This window comes from Ziziphus jujuba, chromosome 2, assembly GCF_031755915.1.
Source record: "Ziziphus jujuba cultivar Dongzao chromosome 2, ASM3175591v1".
NCBI lineage: Eukaryota > Viridiplantae > Streptophyta > Magnoliopsida > Rosales > Rhamnaceae > Ziziphus > Ziziphus jujuba.
The window spans coordinates 6,428,563-6,446,506 of NC_083380.1; the positions used below are offsets into that span (position 1 = coordinate 6,428,563).

The 17,944-nt window shown below is 34.3% G+C and overlaps 2 protein-coding genes across 2 annotated transcripts; both read right to left on the reverse strand.

The window, feature by feature from the left end:
- Window positions 1–1,289: 1,289 nt before the first annotated feature.
- On the reverse strand, window positions 1,290–6,302 carry LOC132800685 (phenylacetaldehyde reductase-like). Its single transcript, XM_060814904.1, has 7 exons — window positions 5,875–6,302; window positions 4,494–5,481; window positions 3,572–3,704; window positions 3,371–3,395; window positions 3,016–3,223; window positions 2,158–2,350; window positions 1,290–1,575 (listed from the first exon to the last, which is right to left on the reverse strand). The coding sequence occupies exons 2-7, from the start codon at window positions 4,612–4,614 to the stop codon at window positions 1,422–1,424; spliced, it is 834 nt and encodes a 277-aa protein (XP_060670887.1). The 5' UTR covers window positions 4,615–5,481; window positions 5,875–6,302; the 3' UTR covers window positions 1,290–1,421.
- A 2,793-nt stretch (window positions 6,303–9,095) lies between these two features.
- On the reverse strand, window positions 9,096–17,353 carry LOC132800458 (phenylacetaldehyde reductase-like). Its single transcript, XM_060814142.1, has 6 exons — window positions 17,221–17,353; window positions 11,614–11,783; window positions 11,290–11,481; window positions 10,872–11,034; window positions 9,976–10,168; window positions 9,096–9,402 (listed from the first exon to the last, which is right to left on the reverse strand). Exons 1-6 carry the CDS (start codon window positions 17,336–17,338, stop codon window positions 9,258–9,260), a joined length of 981 nt encoding a protein of 326 aa, XP_060670125.1. The 5' UTR covers window positions 17,339–17,353; the 3' UTR covers window positions 9,096–9,257.
- Between the last annotated feature and the right edge of the window lie 591 nt (window positions 17,354–17,944).

The following is a 17,944-nucleotide window of genomic DNA, read 5'->3' on the forward strand; positions in this document are numbered from 1 at the left end:
AGTACTAGTACTTACCGATTTATTATCATTATTAGAGAATTTATTGATGCACAAATGCAGCTGCCGATCATCCAAAATTCTTAAATATCTTTTCCAACCAGGTTCTATACTGGGGAAAAAAAAAAAAAAAAAAAAGGAAGACATTGCATATGCATGCATGGAGTTATAATGCATCACCAGAAGTAGATGCTTGAGAATGATGAATGGTAGAATCTGTTGAATCCAAAATCAACTTCTGAAAGTAAGCAACCTTATGCCAATCCTCCCCTGTTCCCCTTCGACATCTTCGAGATAAGATTGACCTCTAAGAAATAGTAAGCAATTGCAAAGTGGTGAGCTGATAGATTTCTTAAGGTAGGAATGTCAATTTTTCATGTTTGGAAATTTCAACTTGTTTGAGTGATTTGAGGTTGCTGAACCATTCTGGAATAGCCATCAAATTCTTATAGTCACAAAAAATAAGATCTTGTAGAGTGGTAATGTGTTGAAGCCCAACTGGTAGAGTTTCCAATTATTGAAGCTCTCAAAAATAGAGACAATGAAGGCTTTTAAGACCTTCCCGCATATATTAATCCCATTCAAGTCAACAATATCTTGTCAATTCTTAATCCATAGATGTTCAAGAGAGGTGAGATGTTGAAAGGATCAAGTAAGTGTTTTCCAACCCAAGATCTTTCAGATATGGATAAAGCCACTTGGAAGTCAATCTGGGGTAGTCCTCAATGGTTAATTCAGCAAGACAAGAAAATGAAGCTAAACAACGACTATCATCTTCTTCACCATCCAGTACTACTACTACATGAACTTTCCACCAATAAGGCAAGTCTCGAAGCCAAAGGATTTCCAAGGTTGATAGAAGTGCTGTTGGCAAAGCCGAATCATTGGTTATATTATTGTTAGAAATATACTCCAAACAAACAAGCTTGCTATACATTGTTGGACCTGCTCTTTTGTAGCTTTAGAGATAAAGTGATTTAATATTAAGCATGTACAATAATCCCTCATATTTTTAAGTAAGCAGAATTTCAAGTACTTGATGCATTTGGATTTTTCCTTAAAAGTTGGAAGTTCAGTTCATTATGTCATCCATATGGTGAAGCTAATATGAAGAAACTTCTTAGTTTCCACTGGCATTCATGGGGCTAAAATCAAGTTCCACATGGATGAAAACATCTACGAAGTTGTTATTTCCCACAGTGATTTGCACACAACTTATAGATAATAAGACCTCCCACTGTTAGTAACTTAACCGCTGCTAAATTATAAAGAATATTGGACCCAATGAAATAACTTCAGATCAACAAGGATGCTAAGGAGCCTGTTGAAATTACCTAACCGTTAACAAATTACAGAAAACTGGAGTATCAAAACAAGATATGGTCTGTGTGTTATTGTTTTCCAACATATCTTGATCAAAGACATCAATCTAAACACATTAAAAAAAAACCTTTCTCCTTTAGGCTTTCAACAGTGTCCTTAAGACTCACTTCAAAAGGAATGAAATTCACACCCAAACTTTTTGCTTTCTCCTTGGATACTTGATAGATTGGCAACAGGGGGTTGTCATCTTCACACCTGGAAGTAATGAAAAACATAATTTTTTTTTTTGTGCTTCAGGGTTTATCACATGTCAGCAAATTTCATTGTAAGCATCAAAATAAATATAGACTATTTTGATCTAATATGAGAGGCATGAAATCTAATAAACATTATGATGAAGCATGAAACAGTTGGAAACCATATAGACTGCTTGGTAATTGAAAACCTGATAAATCAGGGAAAGCATTAAAACTGTGTTTCTCGTGTATTTTTGTGTTCCATTATCTTAATCTACTCTAATGCTATTTATCCATTTAAAAAATTGAAAGTAATGCAAGTTCTGAATACAAATCAGGGGAAACATGGTCTGACAGTAGATTAGTATACTTGGTGCCTTAGCATAGAAAAGCTAAACGTAAGAACAACCAAATAGACATACATCATCTTAGAGGCATTACCATGTAAAGTAAAAGTTCAGAAGCTCCCATTATTTAAAAAGGAACCCCAATGCTTAACATGACTTGACATGAGCTAATGAGCAATATAGATCAAGCCTGATTGCTTTTAGAAAATGCAGCAGAGAAGCATGCTTTATAATATTTACGAATGTACACTTACTTTTCAGGAACGTTCAAGGAAGGGTACAGTTCTTTTAAAATCTTGAAAGCCTCAATAAGGTGTGCAACACGTTCAACTAAACAATATCTTCCACTGGCAGAAGGAACTTCAAATGCTTGAACATGGGAATAAGCAACATCTCTAACATCAACAAATCCGTAAACTGCATTGGGGAATGTTTGAGCTCCCGTACCTTTTTAAAAGCACCAGAATGGAAAATTAGGATCCATAGTCAATTGTTTTGAGTAGGAAGCCTTCCAGTTATTACCATTATTATATTTTTTGGGTTATTAATTGGCTATGCTCATAGTTGCACTTTGGTTCTCAATTTATTTATTTTTTTCATATTGGCATTTTAGTCCTGAAGCCTTTTGATGGTGCACTTTGGTCCTTAAAACTACTTTTAGTCTTACAACACACTTACCAGAACAAGGAAAACAATGACAACAACCTCACTAGATTCCTACATTTTGCATCAAGTACATTAAACATCTCAAAAGTGCTAATAAGTAGACAAAAATAGCTGAAAGATCAAAGTGCACCAAAGATTAAAGTTTAAGGACCAAAGTGCCAAATATATATATATATATGTATATATAGTTTAGGGAAAAAAGTGCAACTATGAATATAGTCCAAGGTCTAATATAGCTAATAACTTTTTTTGTTTTTATCATACATTTATTAAGTGGTGGGAGATCAAGCTACATAGTTGACATCAATGCCAACGTCTTAAGCTTCAGGCAGTCTTGAAAGGATAGAGTATCTATATATATCAGCTGTATCAAGAAAAGTGGATCTAGTTTCACATCAAATGCTGCATCAATCATGGAATAAGAAGGATCAGTTGCAAGATGGTACCGGTTATATCCTTTAGCAAAGCCTCTACAGAGAAATTAATAGTTGGCTGTAAGAGAGGACCAATCACAGGCCCTGGATGCAGTGTGACTAAGTCAATCCTATTTTCCTTTGCAAATTTCCAAGCAGCTTCTTCAGCTAAAGTTTTTGAAACCATATACCAAAGCTGAAAAAGAAAAGGTATATTTAAAACAGTGAACATATAGGAAAACTGATGCATAAGTCACTTTACTTTTCACTTACCATATCCTAGTTTAAAACAGTGAACATATAGGAAAACTGATGCATAAGTCACTTTACTTTTCACTTACCATATCCTAGCTAAGAGCAAAAGGAACTAAAAAGGAGATCTAAATACAATGATACAAGATTTATCTTCTATCCTATTTTCACTAAAATCATCATTGACTATAAATTTCTGATAAATGGTATATATATATATATATATATATAAAAAAAGGTTTATGTAAAATATCAAAATGAAATAAATTAACAAGAAACTTGGAAAGAGATTAAAAATAAATAAAAATAAATTAGACTTTAACATGTAAGTATTCACCTTCTGCTGCTCACAATATACAACGTCTGAAAAGCATCAAAAGCCCCCTCAACCAATAAATCAGCTTTAAACAAATGTAGTCTTTCCTTAGCTCCATCGAGTGAAAGCAAGTGTTCTGTCTTCGTTGGATCATCTGTGACATACGTATTCAGAAGTAGGAGTTCAATTGAAATTTCATATGCAACAAACATGAACAATTTATATCCTGGTGCTTTCTTTGTATTTCAATATACAGAACATTATACCCTTTGACAAGCTACCAAACCTACAACATCATTCAATTCTAGCCTCAATTCCATCAAATTGGGATGAATTTCTAATAGTACTAAGAAAACCTTCAAAAAGGGACCCTCTTTTTTTTTTTTTTTTTGGGTTGGGGGGAAGTTGGGTTTGCACCTATGTCACCAAAACTTTGTACCGATGTGCAATTTGCTCTGAACTCTATAATTGTCACTCATGTCCCCCAAACTTTTAAAAACTATGCAACTATAGCCAATAGTCATATGTATGGGGGCATAAGTGTGAATTTCTGCAAAGTTTAGGGGTGTAACAGATGCAAGGTTCTTGGGTCAAATTGAAAATTGATACAAGGATCAGAGGTGTAGATGTAAATAACCCTTGTTTGTCTGTATGGTTTTTGGGTTTTCTCTGTTTCTAACACCAAAATTAAAGATTTAACTACAAAACCACAAGACTAACATTTCCGGAAATTCAATAACCAGAACACATTCATACGACAGCTTGCTCTTCAGATTCCATATTCAGGGATTTACCTTTATATATCTCAGTAAACAACAATCAAAACCCATAATTTGGAACTCAGTGTACCATTTACATAAGTGGCCTTTGAGAAAAAAAATCTGAATAAGGCAGTTTACAAACAAATAAAAAAAATAAAAAAAGGAAGAATGGGGAAACAGACTTGGGTCTCGAACAGAAGCTTTGACAGTGTATCCACGCTCCAATAAGAGCTTCACCACCCACGAAGCTATGTAACCAGAAGCTCCTGTTACACACACCACCTTTTGCTCTCCTTCACTCATGACTATCTCTCTCTCTCTCTCTCTTTCTCTCTCTCTGCTAGGTGTTGTACTTATAGGAAAGCAATGAAAGCCAGAAATGGGAAAAATGACCTACCAACCCAATGTACTAAGAAAAGTTGTACTACAGATCACCTACTAAATTTTTGGTACGAATTTTCCTTTTTCATTTCCTTTTTGTTATTTCTTTTTAGAGAAAAATACCAATCAGTATTGGAGTATCATTGAATAAAAAATCTTTAAAAACATATCAATGAATTGAAGTCTTATCAGTAGGCAACTTCCACGTGACAAAATGGCAAAAAAGGTTCCTATCTTTGCTGTTACACAGTCCTTTTCTAAATTTGTTACGTGGACTATCTGTCACTTCCAAGCTCAGGACCATTTGCCAAAGTTTGGTCAGTGTAAATGTCAAAAAGAGCAAGAGTAATTTTATATCCAGCTTCATAGAACATCTCCTTTACAAAATATGCTATAGAATCTCAAGTTCATGTTCCATAGGGATGAAAACTTGTAGATGATGAGGGTCTCCCACTGTTACTGACAAATTTAAAAGCAGCAAAATGATAAACAATATTTGACCCAAATGAAATAATTTGAAGGGAACAGGTTCAAAACTTCAAATTACCTAAGTGTTAACAAATTATGGAAAATTGGGGTAACAAAACAAGATATGTTCTGTTTGTTGTCGTTTTCCATCATATCTTGTTCAAATACAATAATATATAACACTAACAAAACCATTCGCCTTTAGGCTTTCAACGGTGTCCTTAAGACTCACTTCCCTAGGAACGAAATTCATACCCAAACTTTTTGCTTTCTCCCTGGATACTTCTGTAGATTGGTATGAAGGGCTTGTCATCTTGACACCTGAAAGTAATGAAAAATGGTTTTTTTTTTTTTTTTTTTTTTTTTTTTTTTTTTTTTGGGTACTTCAGAGTTTATCACATATCAGCATATTTTGTTGGAAGTGCTAAAATAGATAGGCAATTTTGATCTCATATAGGAGGAAAGAAATCAAATATAAATCATGATGAAGCATGAAATCATTTGGCAACAAACAATTGGAAACCATCTTGATTGCTTGGTGATTGAAAAACCTGATAAAGCATGAAAGAATTGAAACTGAGTTTCTGTGTGTATTTTTGTGTCTCATTATCTTTCAATCTTTTAATGCTATTTTATCCCTTTTATACATGGAAAGTTATGCAAAGTTCTGAATAAACACCAGAGGCAACACGGTTAGACAGTAGATTAGTATACCTGGAGCCTCAGCATCGACAAAAACACACTGATGGAATTTAAAGCGACAATCTTTTTCTACGTGCCCAAATTTTCTAGAGACTTTGCACTGTGGTTTTCCTTTAAATCAACCGTCTTTTTCCAAATGACTTTTTTTATTTGCAAATATCACAAGTAGGATATGTGCTATTTCTAGAATTTTCTCGTGGTTTTCTCCAGCCATCTTTAATATTTTGAGACCTCCTTTTTATTTTAGATTGAAAGGTGTTTTCCAAAGAATTTTCATTCTGCCTATTTAGTCTTTTCTCATATGCTTCTAGAGAGCCCATTAATTCTATTGCTGTTAAATTTTCATTATCCTTTGATTCTTCTATAGCAGTAATAATTGTATCATATTTTTCTGTGCAACTAATTAAAATTTTTTCTACTACTTTCTTTTCAGAAATATTCTCCCTATAGGCTCTCATTTGATTAACTAGTTTTTTTATTCTTGAGTAGTAACCTTTAACGGTCTCATTATCTTTTATTTTTAAATTTTCAAAATCTCTTTTCAGAATCTGTAGTTTTAGGGCACGTACTTTAACGTTGCCTTGAAACTCCTCCTATAGCTTATCCCATGCCTCCTTTGCTATTGTAACTCCCATAATCCCTGGAAAAATTTCATCTGCCACCGCTTGTTGCAGAACAAACAAAGCATGGGAATCTTTTTGTTGATTCTCATCAAGAATGGTAATATCAGCAGGAATAGTGTAGTCCTCACACAATACCCCATAATAATTTTTGAAATCTAAAATAACTGGTCATTTTTATAGACCAAAAATCGTAGTTTTCACTGCTAAAGACTGGAACTAGAATTGTGCAGAAGGTGTTCTCGGCCATGGTGAGTGAAAATAACTACGCCCAGTTTATGATCTAACCAGGCTCTGATACCACTTAAGATATTTATTGAAAGATATTGTGGGATACTCTCAGTGGAGAAAGGAAAGGAAAAAGGATAAGATAGAGCTACTTTTTAAAAATGCTTTTGCAAAATGCCGCATAAGCATGCTTTTTAATACTCGCAAATGAAAACTTCTTTTTCAGGTAGCTTCAAGGAAAGGTAGAATTCTTTCAAAATCTTCACAACCTCAATAAAGTGTGCAACAGTTCCAACTAAACAATATCTTCCATGGCAGAAGGAGCTTCGTATGCTTGAATATATGCATATGCAACATCTCGAACTTCAACAAATATATAAACGAAAATGGGGAATGTTTGAGCTCTTGCACCCAAAAGAACAAGAACATAGCAGAAATGGAAAATTAGGTTCCAGCAGCCAATGGTCTACAGTAGGAAGTCTGCTACATTATTTGCAGAAATGGAATTGATAGTAGAGCTAATATTATTAACCTGTATCATTGACTGAATGGCCTACAGAGGATGCCATGTGGAAGATGCCTTCACAGCCATCAATTAAAGCACCAAAAGCTCATTCGTCCAATAAATCAGCTTTAAACAAATGTAGTATTTCCTAAGCTCCAAACAGCAAAAGCAAGCGTTCTGTCTTATGTGGATCATCTGTGAGCATGACATTCATATACAGAATTAGAAGTTTCACTCAGATTCCATATGCAAATAAACCAGAACAATTTATTTCCATGTGCTTTCTTACTGTTTCAACGTACTGAACATTATATCATTTTGACAAGCTATCAAAAGCAAACACCTAACTCAATTCAAGCCTCACTTCCATCAAACCATCAAATTGGGACAAATTTCTAATGGCATTACGAAAACCTTCAAAAGGAGATAAACCCAGAACAAGGATTTAACTACAAAATCACAAGACCAAAATTTCGTGAAATTCAACAACCAGAACACATACATGCAAAATCTAGCTCTCCAGATTCTATAACCTGGATTTTACCTTTTTTTCTTTCAGTAAACAAAAATCAAAACATTAAAAGCCATATAAAAAACCATTTAATATAAATCTGAACAAGGCAATTAAAAGAGGAAGGGGAAGAGTAGAAATCCAACTTAGTTCTCGAACAGAAGATTTGACAGTGTATCCACGTTGTTGTAAGAGCTTCACCACCCATGAAGCTTATGCAACCTGATGCTCCTGCTGCACACACCAACTTTTGCACTGACTCTCTCTCTCTCTCTCTCTGAGCTTTGATCTGCTCTTGACTCTTTTATCGAAGTGTGTCCAAAATATCTTCTCCATATGTTGTTATAATGGGAAAGAAAAGTAATGATTATGTAATTGATTATAAATTTTTAGAATATACGATGCACTAAAAAATAGAGTTGTCCTATGGTTCTTCTACCAGTTAATTATTAGTACAAATTTAAACTTTTAATTTTATTTTTGTTAAATGTTCTTATTAAATCGAAATTCCCATCCGTGTTGCAATACTTGAAAAAACATTATCAATGAATTGAAGTTTTTTTCAGTAGGAAAACTCCACGTGACAAAATGGGATAACATAAAACGTTCCTATTTGACGGTATACACTAGTCTTTTCTTGACAACTTGCTACATGGAACATTATTCATTCACTCCCAACCTGAGGACCATTTGTCAAAGTTTGGTCACTTTAAATGCTAAAAAGAGCAAGAAAAGCTTGCATATTCGAATGCGGAATGTAATTTCAAATATTGATGTACTTAGAATTTCCTAAAAAAGGCAGGAAGGCGGTTCAACGACAATCAGATTAAAAATGATAATTCAACACTGGTGGAGGAAAATTTTACTTGATATGAATTCAAACTTGGTACCTCCAAGATATATGGAAATTAGACAAATATCTATCTTCTTCTTTTCCACTCTTTTTAATTTCTTTATAATTTTATTTTTGGTTTTGGAAGATATTCAAAACTTCTAATGAATGGGGAAGAAAATCTAATGACCTTTGTATTCGACGCTGCTGTTTGTTAATTATAATCCAAAAATAAACCCTAAAAACATATCCAATAATAATACTATGTAAATGCTATGGTATAAACTTGCATACTAAAGCTCTTATTGGCATTGCTCCTAAGAAGCCAAAGGTAGCTTTTAAATCTTAAAAGTTGTTTCTGGGAATTTTTGAATAGTTTACTAGAAGTGCTTTAGATTTCCATGAGAACTTTTAACGAAAGCCAATAAAAAATGGCTTCTTTACAAATCATTAGAAGCAAAAATAAAAGCAAAAACTATGTCAAAGAAAGCTTTAAATTATTTATGATGTTAAAGAAAGAGAAACCACACTCAAAAATCATCAAAAGGTTCCACTGAAGAGGCTAGTGAATATGCGCAATAATATTTTAATAAGTTGATTTACAATAATTTTTGTATTCATTGAGTGCAGCAAACCAAAAGAAAAAAGAGTGTTCTGATTTTTATTGTTTTCCAACATATCTTGTTCAATGACATCAATCTAAACATTAACAAAACCCTTCTCCTTTAAGCTTTCAACAGTGTCCTTAAGACTCACTTCCAAAGGAATGAAATTCACACCCAAACTTTTTGCTTTCTCTTTGGATACTTGGTAGATTGGCGATAGGGGTTTATCATCTTCACATCTGAAAGTAGTGAGAAATATAACTTTTTTTTTTTTCTTGCTTCAGATCACATATCAGCAATTTTCATTGTTAGCACCAAAATAAATAGACTATTTTCATCTAACATGAGAGGAATGAAATCTAATAAACATTATGATGCATGAAACAGTTGGAAGCCATCTAGATGGCTTGGTGATTGTAAAACCGATAAATCAGGGAAAGCATTGAAACTGTGTTTCTTTGTGTGTATTTTTGTTACCATTTTCTCTATTCTAATGCAATTTATCCATTTGATACATGGAAAGTAATTCAAGTTCCGAATACAAAGCAGGGTAAACACAGTTTGACAGTATAATAGTATAGTTGGAGCCTTAGCATAGAAAAGTTAAACATATGCACAACGAAATAGACAAACATCATCTTAGAGGCATTTAACATATAAGGTAAAAGTTTAATGGCTCCCATATGTAAAAAGGAACCCCAATGCTTAACATGACCTGACATGAACTAATAAGCAGTATAAATCAAGCCTTATTGCCTTTGAAAAATGCAGCAGAGAAGCATGCTTTATAATATTTGCAAATGTAAACTTACTTTTCGGGAAGATTCAAGGAAGGGTAGAGTTCTTTTAAAATCTTCAAAGCCTCAATAAGATGTGCAACACGTTCAACTAAACAATATCTTCCATTGGCAGAAGGAACTTCAAATGCTTGAACATGTGAATAAGCAACATCTCTAACATCAACAAATCCATAAACTGTATTGGGGAATGTTTGACGTCCTTCGCCTAAAAGACCAAAAAATTAAAACGGAAAAGAAAAAACCAGCGAAAATGGAAAATTAGGTTCTATACTCAATAGTTTTGGGAAGAAACCTGGTTGTTGCTGTTGTTATTATTATTATTATTTTTGGGTTATTAATTGGCAATGCTCATAACTGCACTTTGGTTCTTAAACTCTTTTCTTTTTTTATTTTAGTTTTTGTTAAGCATTTTAGTTCTTAAACTTTTTATGGTGCACTTTGGCTTTCGATACTATTTTTAGCATACAATACACTTACTAGGACAAGAAAAACCAATCACATTACAATATTAGACAATCTCACAAGATATCTACAAGTTGCATTAAATACATTAAACAACTCAAAATTGCAAAAAAAGTAAACAAAAATAGTTGAAAGACCAAAGTGCACCAAAAATTGAAGTTTAAGGAACAAAGCGCCAAAAAAAAAAAAAAAAAGAAAAAAAAACAGTTGATGAAAAAAAGTGCAACTATGGATATTGTTTAAGGACTAATAAAGCTAGTCGGAAATTAAGGCATTTGAGTTGACAAACATTGTCAACACCTAAAATTTCAGACAATCTTGAAAGGTCAAAATACCTATATATATATATATATATTAGCATCAGCTGTACCAAGAAAAGTTGTTCTAGCTTGGCGTAAAATTCTGCCCCGCTCATGCAAGAAAAATTATTAGTTGCAAGATGGTACCAGTTATAAGCTTCAGAATGGGCTCTACAGAGAGGTTCATAGTTGGCCGCAAGAGAGGACCAATCACAAGCCCTGGATGTAGTGTGACTAAGTCAATCCTATTTTCGTTTGCAAATTTCCAGGCAGCCTCTTCAGCTAAAGTTTTTGAAACTATATACCAAAGCTGAAAAAGAAAAAGAGTATATAACACAGTGAACATATAGGAAAAAAGATGCAAAAGAAACTTTACTTTTCACTTACCATATCCTAGCTTATAGCAAAAAGAACTAAAAAAGATTTATAATTTTTTTCCTATTTTTACTAAAAAACATCATTAACTATAAATTTCTAATAAATGGTATCTAAAAATATATTTATTATGTAAGATATCCCAGTGAAAGAGATTATAATAAAAACACTTTAACATGTAAGTATGCACCTTCTGCTGCTCACAGTATGCAACATCTGAAAACCATGTCTCATCAACTACCACATCAGGAGTAAGAGGTTTTCCATTGGCGGCAACTGAAGCAAAGGAAGATGTTACAACCACTCTCTTTATAGAAGCGACTTTCAGACATGATTTGAGAACGTTTAGTGTTCCCTTCACTGCAGGGTCAATTAGTTCTGCCTGATAATTAACAAAATAATGCATAAATCTACTATTACTAGGTGAACGAAAATCCAAAAAAATATGTAAGGCATTGCAGTTTTTGTTTTCAAATTTCATGATGGAATTGATCTTAGAGCTAATATTGCTGACCTGTGGATCATTGACTGAAAGGAGTATAGGGGATACTGTATGGAAAACAACTTCACAGCCATCAACTAAAGCATCAAAAGCTCCTTCATCCAATAAATTAGCTTTAAACAAATGCAGTCTTTCCTTAGCTCCATCGAGCGAAAGCAAGTGTTCTGTCTTCTTTGGATCATCTATGACATATATACTCAGGATTTCACTTGGAATTCCATATGCAACAAACATGAATAATTTATTTCCATGTGCTTTCTTTCAATTTCAACATACAGAACATATTACCCTTTAACCAGCTGCCAAAACCTACAAACTCTCTCAGATCTAGCCTCAGTTCCATCAAATTGGGATGAATTTCTAACACCATTAAGAAAACTTCAAAAGGAGAACTTTCTTTTGGAGGAGGGGGTTGCACCTATGTCCCTTAAACTTTGCACTGATTTTCAATTTGCCCCTGAGCTTTGTAAATGTCACCTATGTCCTTTAAACTATTAAGAACATTGCAACTATAGCCTGTAGTCATATGTATCGAGCATAAGTCTTCATGTCTGCAAAGTTTAGAGGGCATATGTGAAAAATGCAAAATTCATGGGGCAAGTTGAAAATTTATTCAAAGATTAAAAGCCATAGATGTAAACAAACCATTGTTTGTTTGTTTGTTTGTTTCTTGTTTTTGTTTTTTTGATTTTTCTTTCTTTTTTTTTTTCCTTCTCTGTTTCTGACACCCAAATTAAAGATTTAATTGCAAAACCACAAGATCAACATTTGCTGAAATTCAATAACCAGAAAACATACAACAACTTACTCTTCAGATTATATATTTCTGGGATTTACCTTTTTTTGTTGTTATATGACACCAAAAAATTGAAGACCAGAATATATATTTTTTATTCACTGCACTACTCTTTATATAGAGCTAACCTTTAACAGAAAAACAAAAATATTTCCTAAACACAAGGCATGACTAACAGCTTCCTAATTTCTAGCTATTAACAAGTAAAACAGCATAACAGCATAAATAATAACAAATATCCTAAAGACTTGGTCAGCTAACTGCATAACAAATATTCTAATGATATTATAATAACATACTTGGACAACAACTCCATATGCAGCTACCTAGGCACTGTTACAACAATTTCTCCTCCTTGCCTAATAGCTGCATAGACTTAGTTTGTTTCTCAGAACTTCGAATCTTGCTTTTGGAAGAGCCTTGGTAAGCACATCTGCAATTTGGTTCTCAGTCTTACAATAAACCAGTTTAACTTCACCAGCCTTCTATTCTTCTCTCAAATGATATAGCTTGATCTTGAAATGCTTTGTCCTTCCATGAAAAATAGGATCATTTGAAATTGCAATGGCAGCTTGGTTATCTACATAAATTTCTGTTGGCTCAGTTTGGTTCATGTGTAAATCTGCTAGTATTTTCCTGATCCAAATTGCTTGATTCACTGTAGCGTTTGCTGCAACATACTCTGCCTCCGCTGTACTTTGAGCTATCACATCTTGCGTTTTTGAGCTCCATGAAAAAATTCCTAATCCAAAACTGAAACAAAAACCTGTTGTGCTTCTCATGTCATCTATAGAACCTGCCCAGTCACTATCAGAATAACCATGAAGCTTAAAAGAGTGACAGCTAGAATATTTAATTCCATAATTTGTTGTGCCCTTGATATATCTTACAATTCGTTTGGCAGCCTGAAAATGCATTTCACTAGCACAATGCATAAATCTTGAGAGCAAACTTACTGCAAACATTATGTTTGGTCTGGTAGCTGTAAGATACATCAAGCAACCAATCAGACTCATGTATAAGCGTTCATCAACTTTTTCAGCTCCATCCTCTTTGCTAAATTTCTCCTTTTGATTCATGGGTGTGCTAGTGCTTTTGCAATCTTCCATATGGAATTTCTTGAGTATTTCCTTTGCATACTTCTTTTGGCTTATGAAGACTCCATGATGGTCTTGCTTCACCTCCATTCCTAGAAAATAGGACATTAAGCCAAGGTCTGTCATCTCAAATGCTTCAAGCATTTTGGCTTTAAATTCTTTCACCAGCATCTCATTGCTTCCTGTTACAAGAAGATCATCAACATAAATAGAAACTATAATTAAGTTAGCATCTGTTTTTTTTATGTATAACGTAGCTTCACTTGGACTTCTAACAAAACCAAGGCTTTGAAGATATTCATTGATCCTGCTGTACCAGGCCCTAGGAGCCTGTTTAAGACCGTATAATGCCTTCTTCAATAAGTAGACCTTCTCCTCCTGTCCCTTGACTTGAAATCCTTCAGGCTGCTCTACATAAATTTCATCTTGAAGATAACCATTTAAAAAAGCAGATTTAACATCCAACTGGTAAATCTTCCATCCCTTTTGTGCAGCTAAAGCAAGTAACATTCTGATTGTATCCAAGCGTGCTACTGGAGCAAAGGTTTCTAAAAAATCTACTCCAAACACTTGACTATACCCTTTCACAACTAATCTGGCTTTGTGTTTATTTACAGAACCATCTGCATTAAATTTGGTTCTGTAAACCCACTTGACTCCAATGACCTTTCTATGTTGAGGTCTATCCACCAACTCCCATGTGTCATTCTTCTCAATCATCTTAAGCTCTTTTTCCATTGCTTCGATCCACTTAACATCCTTTTCAGCTTCTTTAAACTCTATAGGCTCAAACACAGCAATATTACATCTTTCATAAATATCAAATAATAACCTTGTACCTCTAATTGGTTCATCATCTATGTTATCATCCATATTTTGGTGAATTTCAGACCGCTGCTCCTTTACTGACTCCTCCCAGTTCCATTGTCTATCTTCCATGAATGTGACATCTCTACTTACAAGAATTTTTCCACTTTGTGGTTGGAAAATTCTGTAAGCCTTGGATGCTTTACTATATCCAATAAAAACTCCCGGTTCTGCCTTTTTATCGAGTTTCTCTCTTTTCACCTGTGGCACATGAGCAAATCAAAGACAACCAAAAGTTCTTAAATATTGCAGGTCTGGTTTGTAACCAAACCAAGCTTCAAATGGAGTTCTTTTCTGTAGAACTCTGGTTGGCAATCGATTCAACAGATAAACTGCAGTATTTGCAGCCTCCGCCCACAGGTTCTTTGGCAATTCCTTTTCATGCAGCAAACACCTTGTCATTTCCATAATACTTCTATTTTTTCTTTCACTTACACCGTTCTGCTGCGGAGTATACGGTGCTGTAAACTGGTGCTCAATGCCAGCTTCATCACAGAAATTTTTGAAACTATCACAAGTGTATTCCTTTCCATTGTCTGATCTAATTGTTTGCAACCTGTAACCACTTTGATTCTCCACCCAAGTTTTATATTTCCAAAAAACATTAGCAACTTCAGATTTAAATTTAAGAAAATAAATCCAACAAAATATGGTGCAATCATCAATAAATACAATATAATATTTACTGCCATTTAAGGAAGATGTTTTTAGAGGTCCTCCAACATCTGTATGTACCAGTTGAAGTTTGCGTGTTGCTCTCCATGCAGTTTGAGGAAAGGATCTTCTGACTTGCTTTCCATATTGGCAAGCCACACAATCAGAAAGTTTGTCTTCCAGTAATGGTACTCCTTTTACCATTTTGTGATTCTGCATGTATAGAAGTCCAGCATGATGAAAATGCCCAAGCCTTTTGTGCCACAATTCCGCATTGCTTGCACTGCTTGGAAATGCTATCTGCTCCCCCTCCATCAGATTTAGAGCAAAGCTTTTTGCTCTCATTTTCACCTTAAAAGCATCTCTTCCTTCTGCATCTTTAATCCTGCACCAATTGTCTTCAAATATAACTTTGAAGCCCTTCTCAATCAGCTGTCCAACACTAAGTAGGTTTTGGTCAATATCAGGCACATATAAAACGTCAGTAATATACTTCAAACCTGATAAGCTTTCTAAAGCTACAGTTCCTTTGCCTTTGACTGAGATGTATTCCCCATTTCCAATTTTTACTTTGGAAATTTCAGTTTTGTTGAGTTCTTTGAAAAGCTCTAGATCATTAGTCATGTGATGTGTGCAACCACTATCAATCAGCAAGAATCACTAGAACTGTTGCTTGCTGCAAAACAAGTTGCAACAAATAGCTGCTCCTCTTGATGTTGCTCAACAGCAGTATTTGCTTTTCCTTCATGTTGTTGTGACTTACAGATTCTCTCCATGTGCCCAATCTGACCACATTTCCTGCACTTGACATCTGGTCTCCACCAACACTTCCTTTGTGGGTGGTTAGTTTTTTTACAGTATGGGCAAGGTGGATATGTTACCACATCCTTTTTGTCATTGTATTCAGTTTTCTTGCTGTACTTCTTCTTGCTGTCCTTCTTGTCTTTGCCTCCTCCTGAATTTTGTGCCTTTGCTTGAAAAGCACCCTCTACAGATTCTTCTTTTCTCATCATTCGCCTTTGCTCTTGGGCCTGCAATGCATTTACTAATTCTGCCAAGGATATACTTGACAAATCCTTAGATTCTTCTAATGAAGAAATTTTAGATTCGTACTTTTCAGGCAAAGTCACAAGAATTTTTTGTACAATTCGTTCATCAGAAAAATCCTTACCCAGCAACCTCACCTTGTTTACTATGCCCAGCAACTTGTTAGAGTAGTCTTTGATGGTTTCTGTCTCCTTCATTTTCAGCATTTCAAACTCCCTGATCAAGTTAAGCACTTTCATGTTTTTGGTTCTTTCATTGCCTTGGTATTCGCTTCTGAGATAATCCCAAATAGCCTTTGCTGTCTGTAGATTCATGATTCTTGTAAATATGGTGCATGAAACAGCAGAGAATAGACATGCTTTAGCTTTGGACTTCTTTGTCTTCCTCTCTTTGTGAGTCTTTAGTTGTACTATCGTTGGATTTTCTGGCAATGGTAGAACGTCATAGTCCTCCTCTACAGCCTCCCAAAGATCTAATGCCTCAAGATGGACCATCATTTTAATAGCCCAAGCCTGATAGTTATCACCATCAAAAATTGGTGGAGCAATATGAGAAAATGTTGTTTCAGCTTCCATTTCTGAAGGTTTTTGTGTTTCTGGTCTTTCAAGTTACCGGTTTTGGTTTGTGTTTCTGGGTTTGTGTTTAGATTCACTCAACTCACAGATCCCTCAAGAGATGACTTAGCTCACAGATCCCTCAAGAAAAATTGCTCTGATACCAATTTGTTTTTATATGACACCAAAAAATTGAAGACCAGAATATATATTTTTTATTCACTGCACTACTCTTTATATAGAGCTAACCTTTAACAGAAAAACAAAAATATTTCCTAAACACAAGGCATGACTAACAGCTTCTTAATTTCTAGCTATTAACAAGTAAAACAGCATAACAACATAAATAATAACAAATATCCTAAAGACTTGGTTAGCTAACTGCATAACAAATATTCTAATGACTTGGTCAGCTGACAACAACTCCATATGCAGCTACCTAGGCACTGTTACAACATTTTTCTAATTCAGTAATCAGCAATCAAAACCCATAATTTAGAACTCAAAGAACCGTTTAAAAAAGTCGCTTTTGAGAATTAAAATCTGAAAAAGGCAATTGTTAAAAAAAAAAAAGAAAAAAAAATGCAAGAGTAGGAAAACAAACTTGGTTCTCGAACAGAAGCTTTGACAGTGTATCCACGTTCCAGTAAGAGCTTCACTACCCATGAAGCTATGTAATCGGAAGCTCCTGTTACACACACCACCTTTTGCTCTCCACTCATGATTATTCTCTCTCTCTCTCTCTCTCTCTCTCTCTCTCTCTCTCTCTCTCTCTCTCGGTGCTAGATGTTGTTATTATAGGAAAGCAAAAGAAGCCAAAAATGTAAAAATGAATTTTTACCAAACCCATGTACTAAAAAAAGTTGTACTACACATCCACCTACTAAATTTTTGGTAACAAATTTCCTTCTTGTTATTTCTTTTTAACGAAAAATTCCAATCAGTTCTGGAAAATCATTAAATAAAAACTCTGTAAAGACATGTCAATGAGTTGAAGTCTTTTCAGTAGGAAATCTGCACGTGAAAAACTGACAAAAAAACGTTCCTATCTTTGCCGTTACACTTTAGCCCTATCCTAAATTTGTTACGTGGGCTTTCTCTGAGTTACAAGCTCAGGACCATTTGCCAAAATTTGGTCAATGTTGTTGCAATTAATGCTGCCTATTTATAAAGAGAAATTAAAAATAAATAAATACTTTTCTAGAACTACTTAAGTGGCAAGTAAGACATGGAGATTGATGAAGATATTTTGTGTAAGTGTTTAACTTGATTTCCTAGAATATTAATATGTGTAAGTGTTTAACTTTGATTTGACTTCTTAGAACATT

Bases quoted from the DNA above. Each gene is read 5' to 3' on its own strand.
- LOC132800685 (XM_060814904.1), bottom strand. From the start codon at position 4,614: ATGAGTGAAGGAGAGCAAAAGGTGGTGTGTGTAACAGGAGCTTCTGGT. The intron at 3,396-3,571 runs GTGAATACTTAC...TAGTGAAAATAG, and splicing joins TATATTGTGAGCAGCAGAAG to GATAGAAGATAAATCTTGTA. The intron at 2,351-3,015 runs GTACCATCTTGC...GCTTTTAAAAAG, and splicing joins TTTGCTAAAGGATATAACCG to GTACGGGAGCTCAAACATTC.
- LOC132800458 (XM_060814142.1), bottom strand. From the start codon at position 17,338: ATGAGTGGAGAGCAAAAGGTGGTGTGTGTAACAGGAGCTTCCGATTAC. The intron at 10,169-10,871 runs GTACCATCTTGC...TTGGTCTTTTAG, and splicing joins CATTCTGAAGCTTATAACTG to GCGAAGGACGTCAAACATTC. The intron at 9,403-9,975 runs GTAAGTTTACAT...CACTACTTTCAG, and splicing joins TCCTTGAATCTTCCCGAAAA to ATGTGAAGATGATAAACCCC.